Source organism: Zootoca vivipara, chromosome 8, assembly GCF_963506605.1.
Source record: "Zootoca vivipara chromosome 8, rZooViv1.1, whole genome shotgun sequence".
In the NCBI taxonomy this organism is placed as follows: Eukaryota; Metazoa; Chordata; class Lepidosauria; order Squamata; family Lacertidae; genus Zootoca; species Zootoca vivipara.
In genome coordinates this window covers 44,659,994-44,676,819 of record NC_083283.1, presented here as the reverse complement: position 1 = coordinate 44,676,819, position 16,826 = coordinate 44,659,994, and the positions used below count along the sequence as shown (strand labels likewise).

At 42.0% G+C, this 16,826-nt stretch overlaps 1 protein-coding gene across 1 annotated transcript in view; it reads left to right on the top strand.

Moving 5' to 3' along the window:
* The window catches only part of LAMA3 (laminin subunit alpha 3), a 135,838-nt gene continuing 119,012 nt past the window's right edge, over window positions 1–16,826 (top strand). Inside the window, exons 1-3 of the mRNA XM_035125886.2 lie at window positions 1–417; window positions 5,528–5,680; window positions 15,923–16,040. Of these exons, the coding sequence (XP_034981777.2) occupies window positions 145–417; window positions 5,528–5,680; window positions 15,923–16,040 (544 nt within the window). The 5' untranslated portion in view covers window positions 1–144. The remainder of the gene's footprint in view (window positions 418–5,527; window positions 5,681–15,922; window positions 16,041–16,826) is intronic.

The window sequence follows — 16,826 nt, the reverse complement described above, 5'->3', positions numbered from 1 at the left end:
ATCGGCGCAAAACAAAGGCGCGCAGGAGGAGCGGAGGAGGCCCATCTCCTCCTGCCCTTCCCTCCCGGGTCAGTGGCTCCGCGCGCCGTAAACAAACGCAGCCCCGGGGTCGCCTCGTGCGCGCTGGAACGGAGCCCAGTCAGGATGGCCAAGAGCAGGGCTGCCAACCCAGCGATGGCCGGGCTCGTCTTGGCGCTCTGGTCCTGCTACTGCTCCGCGGATCCTCGGGTGGGTTCTCCGGACGATTCCCAAGCGCCGGGGCTCAGTCTCCATCCGCCCTACTTCAACCTGGCGGAGATCGCCAAGATTTCGGCGACCGACACCTGCGGCCAGGACGAGAGCGGGAGGCCTCGCCGAGAGCTCTTCTGCAAGCTGGTGGGGGGCCCCGCCGCTTTCCCCGCGGGGAAAAACATCCAGGTAACTCCGGGTGGCGCGGGTGTGTGGGTTAAGTGGGGATCAACTGAGGGATCAGTGGCATGGATCCTCCAGTGCAGATCATTATATGCGGACAAATTAACTCATTCTGTACCTGTGCAGCTACTCTGGTCTCCTAACATGATGTACTGTACCCCTTAATCTAGACTGAACAGCATAGCATCAGGATAGTTTATGAATTGGCAGAAGGTTGGATCTCTTCCGCGGGCGCCTCTCCTGCCGCCAGTGCTTTCATTTACGCGCAAGCTGCATATTTTAAATCTGCCAGCTTTGTTTTACCGGCATCGTTAACCGCTGTTTAATGACAGCTTGACACCTGTACACGACAGAAATTTAACAGGTGCAGCTTTCGCATCGGATCTCTGTGCAGCAGAAAGATGCACCAGCTGAATTCCTGTCTTTCTTCGATAGATTAAAGGTACAGGAACTGTGTAGGGGAAAAAATCCGGGGAGGGAGTACTCTCCCCTATGTATAGATAACCTGGATCGGATACCCCTGCCTTCACTGCCTTCTTCTCATGATCCAGGTGCTGACACTTTGGAAATGTTTGGGTTTTCCATAAGTTCAGTACATAATTATGATTGAAATCAGGACCAAAGTAACTATTATTCTTTGGGTCTCACCCACAGTCTGTCAAGTAGAGTACAAGGATAGTCTCTTGTGCATGTGCTGAAGGTTACTGGTTATGAAATATGAATACAGAACGAGGTTATAGTGGTAGTTAACTCATCCACTGCAGCTTAGAGATGCTGCCTCACCACTTAAAAATGGGAGAAACTGCTGTACTGGCAGGGAAGTGTCCTTCAGGATTTGTGAAGGAAGTGCTGAATAAAAGGTCCTCTTAACAATTGGTGGCCTTCCTTACATAGAAAGAGACGGCATATGCCAATTGTGTAGGGCACCCCAGGGATCTCTGCAATATATACAAGCTGCCCTTCCACTTTCTCTGTGCCTGTCCTAAGAAGACACAAGAAGAGCTTTGCTGGATCAATCTTGTCCAGAATTGACCACATAACTTACAAAAATAAGACTTGAAGGAAGGCCTCTTTGTAGATCTGTTACTCTCCTCACTGACCTGCTTTCCATCTGGTACAGTATTGTTGTGTCAGTATTATGATATGCTAATCTGTTGGCAAGGCAAGGAGAAGACCTATTCTACTTGTGTCCTGCTTGGGTGGGGGGCTTCCCATAGGGCATCTGGTTGGCCACTGTGTGAGAACAGAATTCTGTTCTCCCCACTCCCTGCTTTGACAGTAGCTTGTAGGATCTTGTCTGTCTGAAGATAAGAACAGTAAATTCTAACAAAAAAATGATCTATTACAATGTGCACCATTAGTTCTGCATGTACCTTACAATGGCATATATGAAGAAATGTGCCAAATGATTGCCAAGCCAAATCCCTATTTGTCATGTCTGTATTTGATTCCTATCTATTTTTAACTGATTCTGAATGCTCACCAAAATCAGTTTAGATTTGCTTATTTTAAATCAATTAACATATATGCAGAACAGCTTTACAGTGCAATCATAACCATCTCTACCCATAAGTCCTTTTGAACCTTTTGAACCTTTTGAGTCCTTTTGAGTGGGTCTTAATCCCAGGCAGGAAGAGCTAGGATTGTAGACTAAGCCTTCTTTATTTTGTGAGCGAGATGACAACCCCTCTTGGAGCTAACCTGCACAACAAATTTTATATGACTACAGGAAATTAGAAGTTGAAGAGTCTTCTGAGGGGCAAATTTGAATGCTGCAGACTACCTGATTTTAACATTAAGAGGTTTTAGAAGCGATTACAATAATTTAGGCAGAAGCAAATCCCAACAGGTGAATTAAACCAAAGGTACTGTTTCTGTGGTATTGTTTCCGTTTACCCATTTATGAAGTTAAAACCCTGTGGTTTAGTTGTGAATTGATATACTGTAATTCTACAGTTAGGTATGACAGCAATAGTGAACAAGAGAATTCCTCTTACTTTAACATTTGTTGCAGAGATTCTGGGTGAGAGGTCACCTGTGATTTGTGCTTCATCCAAGCTCCCGGAAGGATTACTGATAGATGTGCCCTGGCACAAGAGTACATGTTGTGTGCTGCTTACAGAATTTGTAGAAATGTGGATTCAGCAGCTTCCCTCTCCTGTTTCTAACAAAGCCTCATTGAGACACATAGCAGAAATATTTCTGTAGTTTACCAGTCATCTTTTTGGTTCAAGAGGGGTTCCAAATTCTTTCAAAAGGCTGGGGAAAGCAGACTTGGAAAATGTGATAACAGCACAGTGCATGCATATCACAATGCCCCAACCCTCGAATTCAAAGTTAAGGAAGAGAGTTTTTATGGACACCATATTTCAAATACCTATGAAATGGGAGAAGGCTTAAACAAACATGCTCACATCTATTAATGTCCGCAGTATAAAAGAATGGAGAGAGTGAATGAACATATTCAGATAATCATAGATGTAAGATAGAGAACTTCAGCAACAGGAAATATCAGTTAACTGGAAATGCTGTACTTGCTCCACTGTGCCCTGCACTGTGTCAGAAGTATGAATGGTGCTTGACCTTGTACTTTGGTGTGTGTGTGTGTTTGTTCGCCCAGTAAAGAAGGTCTACTGCAAACAACAACAACAACAACAACAACAACAACAACAACAACAAAGCAAAGGTAGCAGCATAAGGGGGGCAACAACCAACCAACTAACCAACCAAACGCCAAAACTCACAATTGGCCAATAGCTATTTTTAGATCAACCAAAAGGTCACAAAGTGTGGCAAACTTTTTGAGTTTTGTGTAACTCTTCAAGCAAGATATTATACAAAGTGAGGGAGACAAGGACACTTAACATTCAAAAGATGTAATTGCTCTGGCAGATCCACAGCCCTCAGGTAACTTGGAGAGAATTCTGGGCGAGGTTTCAGAATTTCCAGGATGCTTCCAAAGTTTTATTATTTATTCCTTCCTTAATGAAATAAGGCAGGCACTGACTTGGGTGAGTACCTGCTGAAGACTTGTTGGCTGCTGACATTTTTAGCTTGGTATCTATATTGCCTCACAGTGGATGTCATTTTATTGTGGTTTTAAATATTTCAAACGTGTGATTGCTTTATATTATGTTTACATCTGGTATCGCCCAGATGAAGAATGGTATATGAGTATTTAAAATAAATATTTTACATGTGCAAAGGTCACTTTCAGGAATCCTACAAGGCAGCTGATTTGTTTCCCAACATCACATTTCCAGCTCTGCATCACTGAGGTGTATTTAAGCTGCAAACATCTCTAAACCCTCTTCTGTTTCTGCCTCTTCAAAAATGCAAATAGCTCTTTCTATACATGTGCACCGCCCCCTCCTTTCCTCCATTTAATGGTATATGTATATGACTTTCTGATTACTGGTCCTGCTAGCTAGGAAACATGGGAGTTGTAGGCCAAAAACATCTGGAAAGCCGAGTTTGAGGAAGCCTGCCCTAACCCTTCACTCCCATTGCGAAAACCATCTTGGACTATTAACCAGCAATCTACCTGACAGAAGGAAGGGCAACCCAATATCCTGTAACCTCAGAGCTATATTCAGTTCTTTCTCTACACCACCCTACACACAATTAACTCCACTCAAAGGGGAGAGCGATGATAAGCCCTCTCCCTCTTGTACACATCCCCTTTCCTGCAGCGTCCCCTCTCCCCTATTGAGGAGTGAAACATCTGCAGTGGCAAGTATGTTGTACTTGTTTAGACTCCTCACATTATTTACTGTAGAACCCTGGAAAGATTAGGTTTCTAAATAGGCCTGGGAGTCTATCTAAATGCGGCAGACTCTCTTCAGCAGAGACTCAGCTCCCAACAGGTATATCCAATAGTATAAAGTAGAAGGACAACCCAGGTATCATTATGGTTTTGACCCTAATGGGCAACATAGTTATGAGTGTTGTGCTTAGAGCCGGACTGGAATTTACAACAACACTATGTTTGAGAAGATCATTTCCTACATGTTCCATTTATGCCCTGTATAGACTACTCCTGTAGAAGGTACATATGCAGCCATACTTCCAATTTTCCATTGGCTACATTACTTTTTGTACTGAGAATAATTTTATATACACAGTCATGGAAACTCTAGAAGATGTGTGTTTTGAGGTGACTAGAATATGCAGAGCTGCTTTGATGAATCATGGCCCAGATCCAGGCAATACACCCAATCTCCTGGAACTGAGACATTGTACCAGGCAGGCTGCATTGTGGAATGCCTTTCTGCAGATACTGCCCGTGTAAAGCAAAAGGAAAGGTTTGCCCGACAACTTATTTTCCTTTAGCTTCCATCTGCCATCTTCGTTGGCAGCTCTTGTGGAATGTACTTTAAATAACTGAGATGCTTACTGCTCCAGAAGAATTCACTGACGTACATTTAGAAACATTATTAAACTTGTCCTCAGAACTCCAAGTGACCTAGTTAAGTTGAAATGACTCTCTTGTGGCCTAATCTTCAGTAACCTGGCAAAAAAAGTCTGTCCAGTTTGACCATCAGCAGAGGGGCAAAGGATGGAGAACCTCCATCCCCAATCCAATTTGTTTACTTTGTTTTCTTACCACCCTTTTAAATACTTCCACTTGCCACTTCTTTTCTCCCAGAGGGGAGGCCATTGCTGTGTGCCAAACCATTGCAGCTTAATATTTTCGTGTTGTCATCCTGTATTTTTTCAGACCTGATGATCCTCCCTAATAAAATTCTCCGCCTGGTGCAGAAAAACTTTTCATGCTACTGTCCTTTTATTGAAAAGCTTCCTTCTTGCCTCACTTCTTGTTTGGTGTGCCTGGGAGTTTAGTGAATTGCCATTTAATTAGTACACTACTATTCCTTGTGCCTGGAAGTAATGTGCGTAAAAATTGGTGGACTGTGGCCATGGGCAAGGGTGTTGTTGGATAATATAACACTTTATCAGGTGCCATCTAGAGCCATCATTTTAATTCTGCTTTTAGCTGATTGTTGAAAAGCACTGCCTTGGCTAGATCTTCCAACTTCCTAGATCTTTAACTATTAGCGGTCAAGTTCAAACTGTCGCATTGATCATTACATCTTTTTGTTTTCTTCTCTTTCAGGGCCAGTTTTGTGACTATTGCGATGCTGCTGATCCCAACAAAGCTCACCCAGCAACCAATGCTATAGATGGGACAGAGCGCTGGTGGCAAAGTCCTTCTCTCTCCTTAGGTTTAAAGTATGATGTGGTCAACATTACTTTAGATCTAGGACAGGCAAGTACAGGTGTTGTTTTCCATGTTGTTGACTTTGACATTTTCCTTTGTCTGTTGTCTATACATGGCCCAAAGTATGATGGGAGCTGTTTCACGTTAGAAGAGCTAACTGCCAGTCTCTTTTTGCTCACACTTCTTAGGATAAAACCCATTTTGATGTAACGAGATGTGCATGTCTATAAGATTCCAGATTGAGTAACTCTGAATTATTTTTGGATGCTGAGCTCAACAAGGCTTCCTTCTGCTTCCTTCCCCTACTAGTAGGCCATTGGAGATTCCATTCTATAATCAAGGAGTTCTGGGTCACAGTGTCTGACCTAAGTTATCAGTCCTTGATATGAGGTTATTAATTAGTGATGTCCATGACATTAATAAAACTGTTATGCTAGTTAAACATATTCAAAATAGCACTTGTATTGAGATTATGACGCTTTATCGATGAATCAGGTGACTGATCCCTTTAAAAGGGGACTGCTAGTTGACTAAAAACCTTTAACCATACAGTACTTCCTCTCTATTTACTAAATTATGTTTTAGGCCAAATAAATAATAGAATAATAGAATTGTAATCCGATGCCCTGCAATGCAGGAAATCCTGCCCACAACCACCAACCTTCTGCTTAAGAGCCAGACACACTGACCCAATGTGCCACAGGAGGGCTTTATGTAATTGAATAGTGTGGTTACTCTGTTCTAAATTACTAATGAAATGGATACAGACAGAAAATTAGTTGCTGCTACTTTTTTTGTTCCATCAGTAGATGATATTGTTTAATAATTCAAATGCTGAAGGCTTCACTAGATCAGAATGATTTATTGCGGGGATTTCCTGCAGCTTCAGAAGCTCCAGGGTGCATGCAAGCTCCCACTACCCACAAGAGTGCTTTGTTCAACTGAGGGGCAGCTCTCTGCAGGCATTATGGGAGAAGTAGCACCCCAGCTTGTCCATAGAGTTATTTATCTTTCACCTGAAAGAGAAGACCCGCTCCTCATGCTCCTTCCTTCTAGGAAGGTGTAGGGAAACACCACTGGTCCCCAATGTGGTATCTTTGTGATATTAGCAGCCATTAAATAAATTACCACACTCATTTCTCAGACCTAACTTCACATTTAACAATCAACATACTTCATATTAAGGAAAGAGGCAAAATTCTTTGGTGTTAAACGGATCCAAAAGCAGAGTTTTTAGAATGACTATAAGCATATGGGCAACAACCAATTCAGCTGCTATCAAGAAACATAACTGAGTTCTTGAGGAACTGGGTGTTCCTCAAGCAGCTCAGCTCAAGCAGCGCCTTCTTAGCTCCTTCCTTCCTAGACCGTGGAAACAAACCATAGAGTGATTGGCTTAGCACAGGCATCCCCAAACTTCGGCCCTCCAGATGTTTTGGACTACAATTCCCATCATCCCTGACCACTGGTCCTGTTAGCTAGGGATCATGGGAGTTGTAGGCCAAAACATCTGGAGGGCCGCAGTTTGGGGGTGCCTGGCTTAGCATTAAGTGAGAACCAGAGCTTGTGATTTGTTTTCTCAAACAAACCATGAAAGGGAAGGCAAAAATGAACCTTGGCTTCCAATTGTGGTTTCTTTGGAGAGAAAGAAGTGTAGGTTCAACACATAATGCTCAGCTGGCCACATTCTGGTTTATTCCCCTACTCTAGGAAGCCAAGCAGGGAGTGATTGGACTGCCTGTTTAGCAGCCCACAACTCTCACACAGTTTAATTTTTCTAACCATGGGTTGTGGCCAGTATTAGGTGTGATTGAGACCAGTGAACAGATGTCATGAGCTGGCTGTGGATGACAGTTCTTGGGGTGAAGTGTCTTTCACTATCAATCTGATTTGTAGAATCAGTAGTTTTGTTGTCTGCTGTACAAGCCCTTGAGTCTTTGCTTAGGTATCTGTAAACAGGCCAAGCAACAACAATTGGTAAGCGTAGTAACAAGTGTGCTTAACAATCCACTTTGGAAGCTTTGTAAACTATGTATTCCCAATACACAGAAATTCTATAGAAATATTGACAGCCAAGGGAGCATTTCCTGTGTACTTTCACTATAAGAAAGCAAATACCAAAAGATGTTGTTCCACACTGCTTCTCACCCATTAAAAAGAGCTAAATTCTTACACTGATTAGGTAAGTAGGAAGGAAGTCACTGAGAGCGAATAGGAGAAACATGGCATTCGAAAAGTGTTTGATTTAGTTTGCAGTGGCTTTCCTCTCATTGTGCATATTAAATGACTGATTTATAACAGAGCTAATGAATACCAGCAATGCAATCACAATGTTTTCCCCTTAGCATGGGGGAAGCGAAAAAAGGCAGGCTGGCACAGCTAAGTTCAGTAATCTGGACAAACTCCAAACCCAGCATGGACTCAAACAGCACAGCAGGGGCAGTTTGAGCAACAGTAGCAACAGCTAAGAAAGAAATTTGGACTTTAATATCTAGTCCCCTACTATCCCTCTAGCTGTTGCTTTGGGACACTGGTAGCCAATGTGGTGCTTTCTAGATGTTGTTGGACTGCAAATCCCATCACCCCTGACCATTGCTTTTTTTCTAGACAAAAAAGGTGCCAGAATGCACCTCCCTCAGAAGACCCACCCCAGAGCCTAAGAGGATCTCTTTGGGCTGGGAGGGGGGCAGGTGTCTCCTCATGCGCCAGAGCAGGCATCCCCAAACTGCGGCCCTCCAGATGTTTTGGCCTACAGCTCCCATGATCCCTAGCTAACCAGTGGTCAGGGATGATGGGAATTGTAGTCCAAAACATCTGGAGGGTTGAAGTTTGGGGATGCCTGCACCAGAGGCTTGTTGAGGCTGCTCAGCTGAGGCCAAGGGAGCCTTCCGCACCTCAGCTGAGCACCTTAAGGAGACCCGCCCCTTCTGGCTTGCATGAGCTGGAGCAGCTGAGAGGCAGAGAGGCTTCTGTGCCTCAGCTGGACACCTTAATGAGCTTCCCCTCCTCCACTTCTGTGGCTTGCGCTTTCCATCAGCTGTTAGCTAGGAGGCTGAAGAGCCTCAGCAAAGCCCTGCTGCGCCTCTGGCTTATGAGGAGACTGTCTCTAGACCCACAGAGTACGTCCCCTTAGGGTTCTGGGGAGGGTCTCCTCGCGAGCTGGGGCTTTGTTGAGGCTTGTCAGTTCAGGTCTACTCCTGGCACCAAGCTGAGAGGTGCTGGAATGCCTTTCTGGCGTGTTCTGGCTGAAAAAAAGGCCTCCCCCCCCCCGACCAGTGGCCATACTCACTGGGGCTGATGGAAGTTGGAGTCCAGCAACATCTAAAGGCACCACATTGTCTCCTCTGGGGAAAGTGTACATGTTGTTTACTTTGTTGTCCTGTATTTCTCTGGATTTCTATGGTGCATTATTGGATTACTTACTGTAGTTAGATTAGTTACAGGTTGGTTGGTCTGGCGTAGTCAAAACAAAATAATCCCCCCCCCCTTCCAGTAGCACCTTAGTGACCAACTAAGTTTGTCATTGGTATGAGCTTTCATGTGCATGCACATTTCTTCATATACATCTAAAGTATTCAAAAGATTAACTATTGAAAGTTTGTTGTCTATTTATTAGCTGAATTGCCATTATGAAATTGGTATGATTCTGAACCGCATGATTTATTGTTCAGATATTTGCTTTATTGTGTTTATACTGATTGTAATTTTGAAAACTTTGGTTGTGTTGTAATTTTTTGTCAGATGCTTTAGACTTGTTTACAGAAGGAAAAGCAGAGGTCTTGAACCTCAGGCCTTGAGACTTAATGTGGCCCTCCAGGCTGCTCCGTCTGGTTCTCAGAACCCACACCCCCAGGCCACACCCCTCACCAGCCCTGCGTTAAACCCTCCTTGAGTGTTTTACTTTGGCTGAAATGTGTTCCTGAACTCTGAAAATGCGTATTGCTTGCCTGCATGGAGGACAGAGAGTGTATGTAGAAACTAGCCTATTATACAAAGGTAAAATTTGCATTAATTGCCCCACCCACTTATGCATCTGGCCCTATGTGGTTCTTGGAAGGTTGCCCAGAAGTGACTGCAGCCCTCAGGCTGAAAAAGGTTCCCACCCTTGCCCTAGATAACGAACTGGGTACATATACAAGCACATGCACAGCTGTATGTACCGGTCCTTATATCCACTCACTCACTCACATAACATGGAAAGGACAGTGTAGCACAAAAAACGTGGAGGAAATAAATACTTCGAAATATTTTAAAGGACATGAGAAAGAAGTAGGTGAAATTAGCACTAGAGGCCATTGATTTAAGTTGCAGTTAATTTTTGGAAAATGTCCCAATTATCAGAGCAATTAAGTAAAGGAATGCACTGCTAAGGGAGATTGTGGGATCTGCTTCTGAGAATTTTTTTTTATAAGCATCTTGGAGATTCTTCAGATATAAGCTATTTGTTCTGTGTCTTGTAGGTTAGATTAAATGTCCTGACGAGTCCCTTCCAGGTATACAATTCTTGTAACTCTGTATTTTTTAAAAAGGTTATAGATTCTTATAACTCACACTGATGACAGCTTGAGAATATATGGTTTTATTTGTGAGGTGGGGTTGCCTTTTGTTGTTTTTCCCTATACAGTAATATATTCAGAATACTTTACAACTTGATTGTATGACTATTGGATGCTTGCATTTACTTCATTACTTTTGTCACATGCAGACTGCAATACTTCAACAGTTTTTTAAATCTTTGGGGTTATACAATGTCAGTATTGACTTCACGGCAATACATTCTAAGAAAACAGTGCCGTGTTCATATTGTATGGTGTACCTCCTTTCACTGCCTTCTGGAATGCATGCTTCTTCAGCAAATCATATCCCCAAACTTGCATTTCCCAAGCAGGTGGGTATTTGCAAGGGAGAAACAGGTAGTGGGCTTTGTGTGTTCAACTTCCCATCCTTCCTTATTATCCTCTTTAAAATAATGCCTCCAAAACTATTTTCCTCTTGCTGGTTTTATTTGAGATCTCAGGCCCACTCTGGGAAGGTGGCTTTTAGGAGATAACTTTCAGGGAGAATCAGCTGATTTAGGAAAGGATTAAGCACCACCTCCTGTTCCCCAGTCCTCTCCTGCAAATCTCTCTCTCTTACTTAGCATTTTGAGGCAAACATGGGGCTTGACATGCCATCTTAGCTTCACAATGTTACAGTCCACCCTAAGAACATTGTTCTTAATGAATGAAATTGCTTCAGCGAAGACATTGCAGCTGCTTTCTTGGGCGATTCAGGTCTCTGCTTGTCTCCAGATCAAGGAAACGTTTTTTCCTGACTTAGTTTTCCTTTTCTTAGATCTGTATCTTACGTGAACTGTGTGGACCTGGGGCATCTTGAAAATGGCTACCTTACCTCCTTTACTGTCGCAATAGTATAAACTGCATGTTGATTATCACAGATCTATGGGTTTTTCCTAAATGTTGAAATATGTGGGGTACATTCAATACCATACATAGATTCCTTTCTTCAACACCAGTTCAAAGCCTTCCCATTTGGGAGGGAGGCCTTTCCCCCCATTTCATGTTAGCCTAGTATGTATTACATATGGACTAGCCAGGAGCTCACAAGTGGGACATGATCATTTTTAGGATAGCTATTGGCCTCCTATTTTGCTTTTATTGGATTGCAAAGATAACATAAGTGCTGCTTAGCAGACAGACACAGACATGCAAATGACCTTTAACTAAAAACCCTTAAGCAAATGGTACACTGCTTCAAAGACCATAATGAATCTGTTGCAAGATCCATTGATAACATTACTCATTGCTTGGCAAACCTCATAGGTTTCCTTTTTACATTAGCTCTGCTTTTATTTAATAGATAATGAGCATTCTTTGTAGTTGTGGCACTTTTCCCGCAACCACAACATATGGTTTATCAAACCATATATTTGAAATTTTAACTGGTAGTGGTTGGTTGGTTGTGTCCCCCTCATGTGATGGATCAGTCAGTTTCAAGCAGTGAATGCAAGAAGTAGGATATGTGGAGATTTATGAGCAAATATAGGGGTTGCCATACGTCCGCAATTTTCCAGACATATCTGGAATATTGCAGTCAGAAGCAGTGTATGGGGAGAAATTGGGGAAAATCAAAAACTTCATTTTTTCTTTGCGATTTTGCCAAAAAAGCTCAAAAACTTTGCCATAATGTTTGTGTCCGGATTTTCACTTTTAGAAATATGACAACGCTAGCTTATAAGCGGCACATGGCTAAAAGTAAATGAATCCATTTAGAAAATGTCCCCCGCAGCCAGGAATACAGTATAGTTTCCTCTTTTACTTAGCCATGATGAGACCCATGACTGTGGACCTATGGTTACCAAGCAGTCAGCCACCCACCCAAATACAGTGGTACCTCGGTTTAAGTACTCACAATTGGTTCCGGAAGTCTGTACTTAACCCGAAGCGTACTTAACCTGAAGTGAACTTTCCCATTGAAAGTAATGGAAAGTGGATTAATCCGTTCCAGACGGGTCCACGGAGTACTTAAACGGAAAGTACTCAAACTGAAGCGAACTTTCCCATTGAAAGTAATGGAAAGTGGATTAATCCATTCTAGATGGGTCCGCAGAGTACTCAACCTGAAGCGTACTTAATCCGAAGTATGAGTGTAATTGGTTCTGGAAGTCCGTACTTAACCTGAAGCGTACTTAACCTAAAGCGAATTTTCCCATTGAAAGTAATGGAAAGTGGATTAATCTGTTCCAGATGGGTCCGCGGAGTACTTAAACTAAAAGTACTCCAACCGAAGCGTCCTTAAACCGAGGTATATCTGTATGTGTCTTTAGACCATATCTTAGGACCTTCTATATAGTTTGACTTGTATTTGTGCCACCACCACTTTTTATGCCACTGAAAAACCTTTTAAAAGCATTTAGCTGTATATGGTAAATTGTGGCTGGGCTTGTGTGTGTTGATTTCTGCTTGTTTATTTGCATTTCTATTTCTTAAAAATAAAGATTTTATTAAATAAAAACAAACACCGAGAGAAATAAAATAAAATGAGTCCTCTCTGAAAGGTAGCTCAACCCTTGTCTCACATAGAAAGCACCATCCCAACTCTCACCTGGGATCTTTCCTTTATTTCACAGAAAACTTTTAAATAATGAAATGGCCTTGTGACGTGGCCCAGAATCTAAAAACTTTAAAGTGGCTTGATAGGTTAAGCATGTGTGGTTTAAGATTAATTTGAACATTTCATTTTGAATAACTGCATACCAGATGTCAGCAGCTTTATTCTTTCCTGAAAGATTAATGTGTCAACTTCTTTTAATAGAAATGGCTGTATATACAACCAGGAAAGTCAAATGTTGTTAATCTGTTTGTCTTTATGTACTATACATAAGGACAATGCCTATTTGTTTAATATGACTGTTTCGTTATGGCTGATTTTCTAAATAAAGGGATCAAAACTATCATCACGTGTAGCACAATCTAAGCATGTTTATTCAGAAATATCTTCAAGTGAATTCAGTGAGACTCCCTACTAGTATGCTAAAGATATATTCTATATTTCAAGGCAAACAGGGAGACCATCTAGCTTTTTAAAGGAGATAAAGGAGATTTCAACAACACTGAAAGGTATATAAGAAAATTGCTGTGTTTGGACTTAAGATTGGCTTAATAAATAAGCCAATTATAAACAGACCTCATATGCCAGCATCCACCCTCTTTGCTTCTTCCTTCACTCAACCTAGCAAACAAGGCAGGAAGTCTACACTTGGCTACATCCAAACCAAGGAACTCTGATTAATGTCAACAATAAACCATGGTTTCATATACTGGCTTTTTTGGCACCATCAACCATAGTTTCCTGATTTGGAAGCAATAATTTACTATGGACTTTCTTGTTTGATCACCCACAGGGAATATCAAAAAATGCTGCATGTAGAAGAATAAGACTTGCTCATAACTTAATTTATTAAACTGAAATATGATAGTCCAAATGTGGCTAATGCTTACAGTATGCTCCTTCTCCATTCTCCATGTTCAGGTAATCAAATTAAGATAATATTTTCAGATATTGCGTCTCTGTGGCACACGATTACTAACCACAGTATCAAAAGTCCTTTGGATGAACCTCAACTGGAGCCAAAAAATATGAAGTCACAATCGTCTGAGTGCCACAGGCAATGCTTACAAACATCTTTCTATTAGAGAGCAGTATGAATTTAATAATAACAATGACTCATTGTTCATAAGTAAGTTGGTTAAAAATTTTTAAGGTAGTCTGTACTTGGATCAATTGAATCCATGATATAACCAAAATAATTTGCAGAAAGATACATATTTCCCAACTGCCTATCTTATGAGGAAGATAGAGAACACATGCATTTCTGTGTGGTATAATCAGGCAATACTAATGCCAATTGTGTGATGACCATATTTGTAAATCTCTCTGAAGAGTTATTTAACTTCACTTCCATTCCTTAATTGTCATGCTTACAACAATCCTGTAAGGTACACCAGTATTTCCTCCATTTTTAGATGCAACAACTGAGGTGGAAGGACAGTATGGCTTGCCTAGGGCGTTTAGTGAGATTCTAACCAGAAGCTCTCTTATTCATAGCTCAGGTTTTTTGGCTACTATGCTAGATATGTATATATTTCATGAACAGTATTGTTGCACTCTACCTCATTCTCTGAGCTGTGTGAGATTCCAGGGGTCCCAGGCACTGACCCTGGGTTTGTGTTACTTTCGGAATGAGGTACAGCAGAGACTGTTGTGTCTTTATGATATATGGCTTACTTGCACACACACACATATATATACAGTACACATACAACCTGAGCCTATGATGGAGGGGTTCACAGCATTAACACCCCAAGAGGGCCTTGCTCCCCCCATATCCGCAGCCTTGGATTCAAACAGAAGTCAAACAACGCTTTGACCCTCTGGCTTCTCAGCCAGTTGCTTTTCTATTTCTAGCTTCTATAGCTCATATCACTCAACTCTCAATTCTGGCCTTTTGTCTTTCTAACTACCAGCCAGATGAAGGGGGGCACCCATTAGCCCTCCAGTGCTAAGCCACTTCCTTTATTCCCATAATGGTCCATTACCTAGGCCAGGGTGGCCCAATTTTTCATACCAAATGGGCCACAAGAGTACTTTGACACAGAACCAACAGGCCACACACACTCACACTGCCTTGTTGCATATGATTATTGGGGGGGAGAGCAAGGCCAAAATCTGACATGCCCCCAGGTCTTGGGCTGCCTTCCTAAAGCCAGCTAAGTGAGGCCTAGGTCCTCCCACCCCTCATATGACTAGGCAGTGTGTGGCCCATGGGGTTCCATGCCAAAGTACTCTTGTGACCCACTTGGTATGAAAAGTTGGGCCACCCTGAACTACAAATTGCTCTTAGCAGCTGTGAGAATGAATCTTCTGTCATTCACTTTTATTATCTCTCTTTGAACTGTACTATGTCCTGTTGCTAACGATTGCTTTGTTGGCACTTTGCCAGAATACAGCTCTATTCATTTGGGAAGTGGGTACCAAGAAACATCAGTGCTCAAAGGCCTGGGACAGGCCTACTGACTCCTCTTCATCAAGTGTAGGCTTCAACTTTGTTAATTACTATATTCTCTTTGATGTTAAATAAACTAATAGGCCAAGCCTCCACACACTGTTCCAAGTAAAATACCACTAATATGAACACTGACAGAAGAGTTAGGAAGACTGAACCCTATGGCTATAATGTAAAAATTGCTTACTCTAGATCCGCTCCAGTGAAGTTGCATTCATTGTAGTTCTGGCACCATAGTTATACTTTGTCTTTATGATTAAATTGTGGTAGTTATCATTTTTTGGTGTTTCATGGCAATGGAATTTCCCTTGCCCTTAAATTTGTCAGTCACTATGTTGCCCAGGGCAACCCAAAGTAACTTACAGTTAATTAATTACCTCTGCTGTTTAAAGTGTGTTTGAAACATCCAGTTAGTTGAGCACTGAACAACATTGGTCCAAAACAGTGTTGAACCCGCATCATCCCCAGCCAGCTTGATTAATGGTCAGTGATGATGGGAGTTGTAGTCCAACAACAGCTGGGGACCCGAGGTTAAAGAACACTGGTATAGAAGAGCAAACATGAGCATAGGCATTATATTGTTTGGTTACTAATATCAGACATTCCACTGGAGGCAGAACCTCACCAGCCCTATCATTTTCTAGCAGAAATAACAGGATTACTTTCCTCTTTGTATAATTTAGTACATTTTAATAATGTTTCTCTACATGTTGTTTTATTACCAGTTCTTTCACGTGGCCTATGTCCTCATCAAATTTGCAAATTCTCCTCGTCCAGATCTGTGGGTATTAGAAAGATCAACAGACTTTGGAAAAACTTATATGCCATGGCAATATTTTGCTTGTGAGTACCAGTTTATTAAAACTTACAACTTTTTATTTTGACAATAGCAACTATTTCCTGCTGGGCATTTAACGTCTAAGAATATGTGGTACCTTAAGGAATTCATGAACAAGTCTCTCTCCCCGCCCCCCGCCCCCGCCCCCAATACCTCTAGCTACCTCAATATCACTTGCTAATGGACTGATTCATCAGGCTGCAGACTTCCCACTCTCATTTCCTTCACCAATGAGTAAAGGAGGAGGAAATCTTTCGCTTTCTGTTTTAATAAGCCCCAGCCCCCTGTTATGCCCAAGCTTTAGAAGCTGTGGTTAATCCTATTGAGCCAAACATGTACTGTATACATCAATAGATTTTAGCAAGCATGCTGAATGCTACATAGGATGAGAGGGAAAGTTTGTAGTTTAATGCTCACTTAAGGCAAACTTAAGACCAGATTCTGTCAGTGCCTAATTCACATTGTGTCTCAAGGTTTAAAAACAACCAATGAGGTGGATTAGACACCCCAGTACTTTATTGGGAAAGAGGTGATATTTTCCTGCTAAATGGGGCATGCAAGACCTGCTCTTCCCTTGTCCCTTTCTCAGACTCACTGAAACACTCAGACTTAATGTGTCACAGGACTATCTGGCATAACTTTGTGAGAACGGTAAAGAGTCTTGGGACGTCAAGGCGCAAGATCTGAGTTACCAGGATTCTCTCCACTTTAGATTCAGCGGTTTGTGTTATTTTCTATGTAACTGGTGGAGTAATGTTCTGAAGGTCAGGAATTGCACACGGTGATTTATT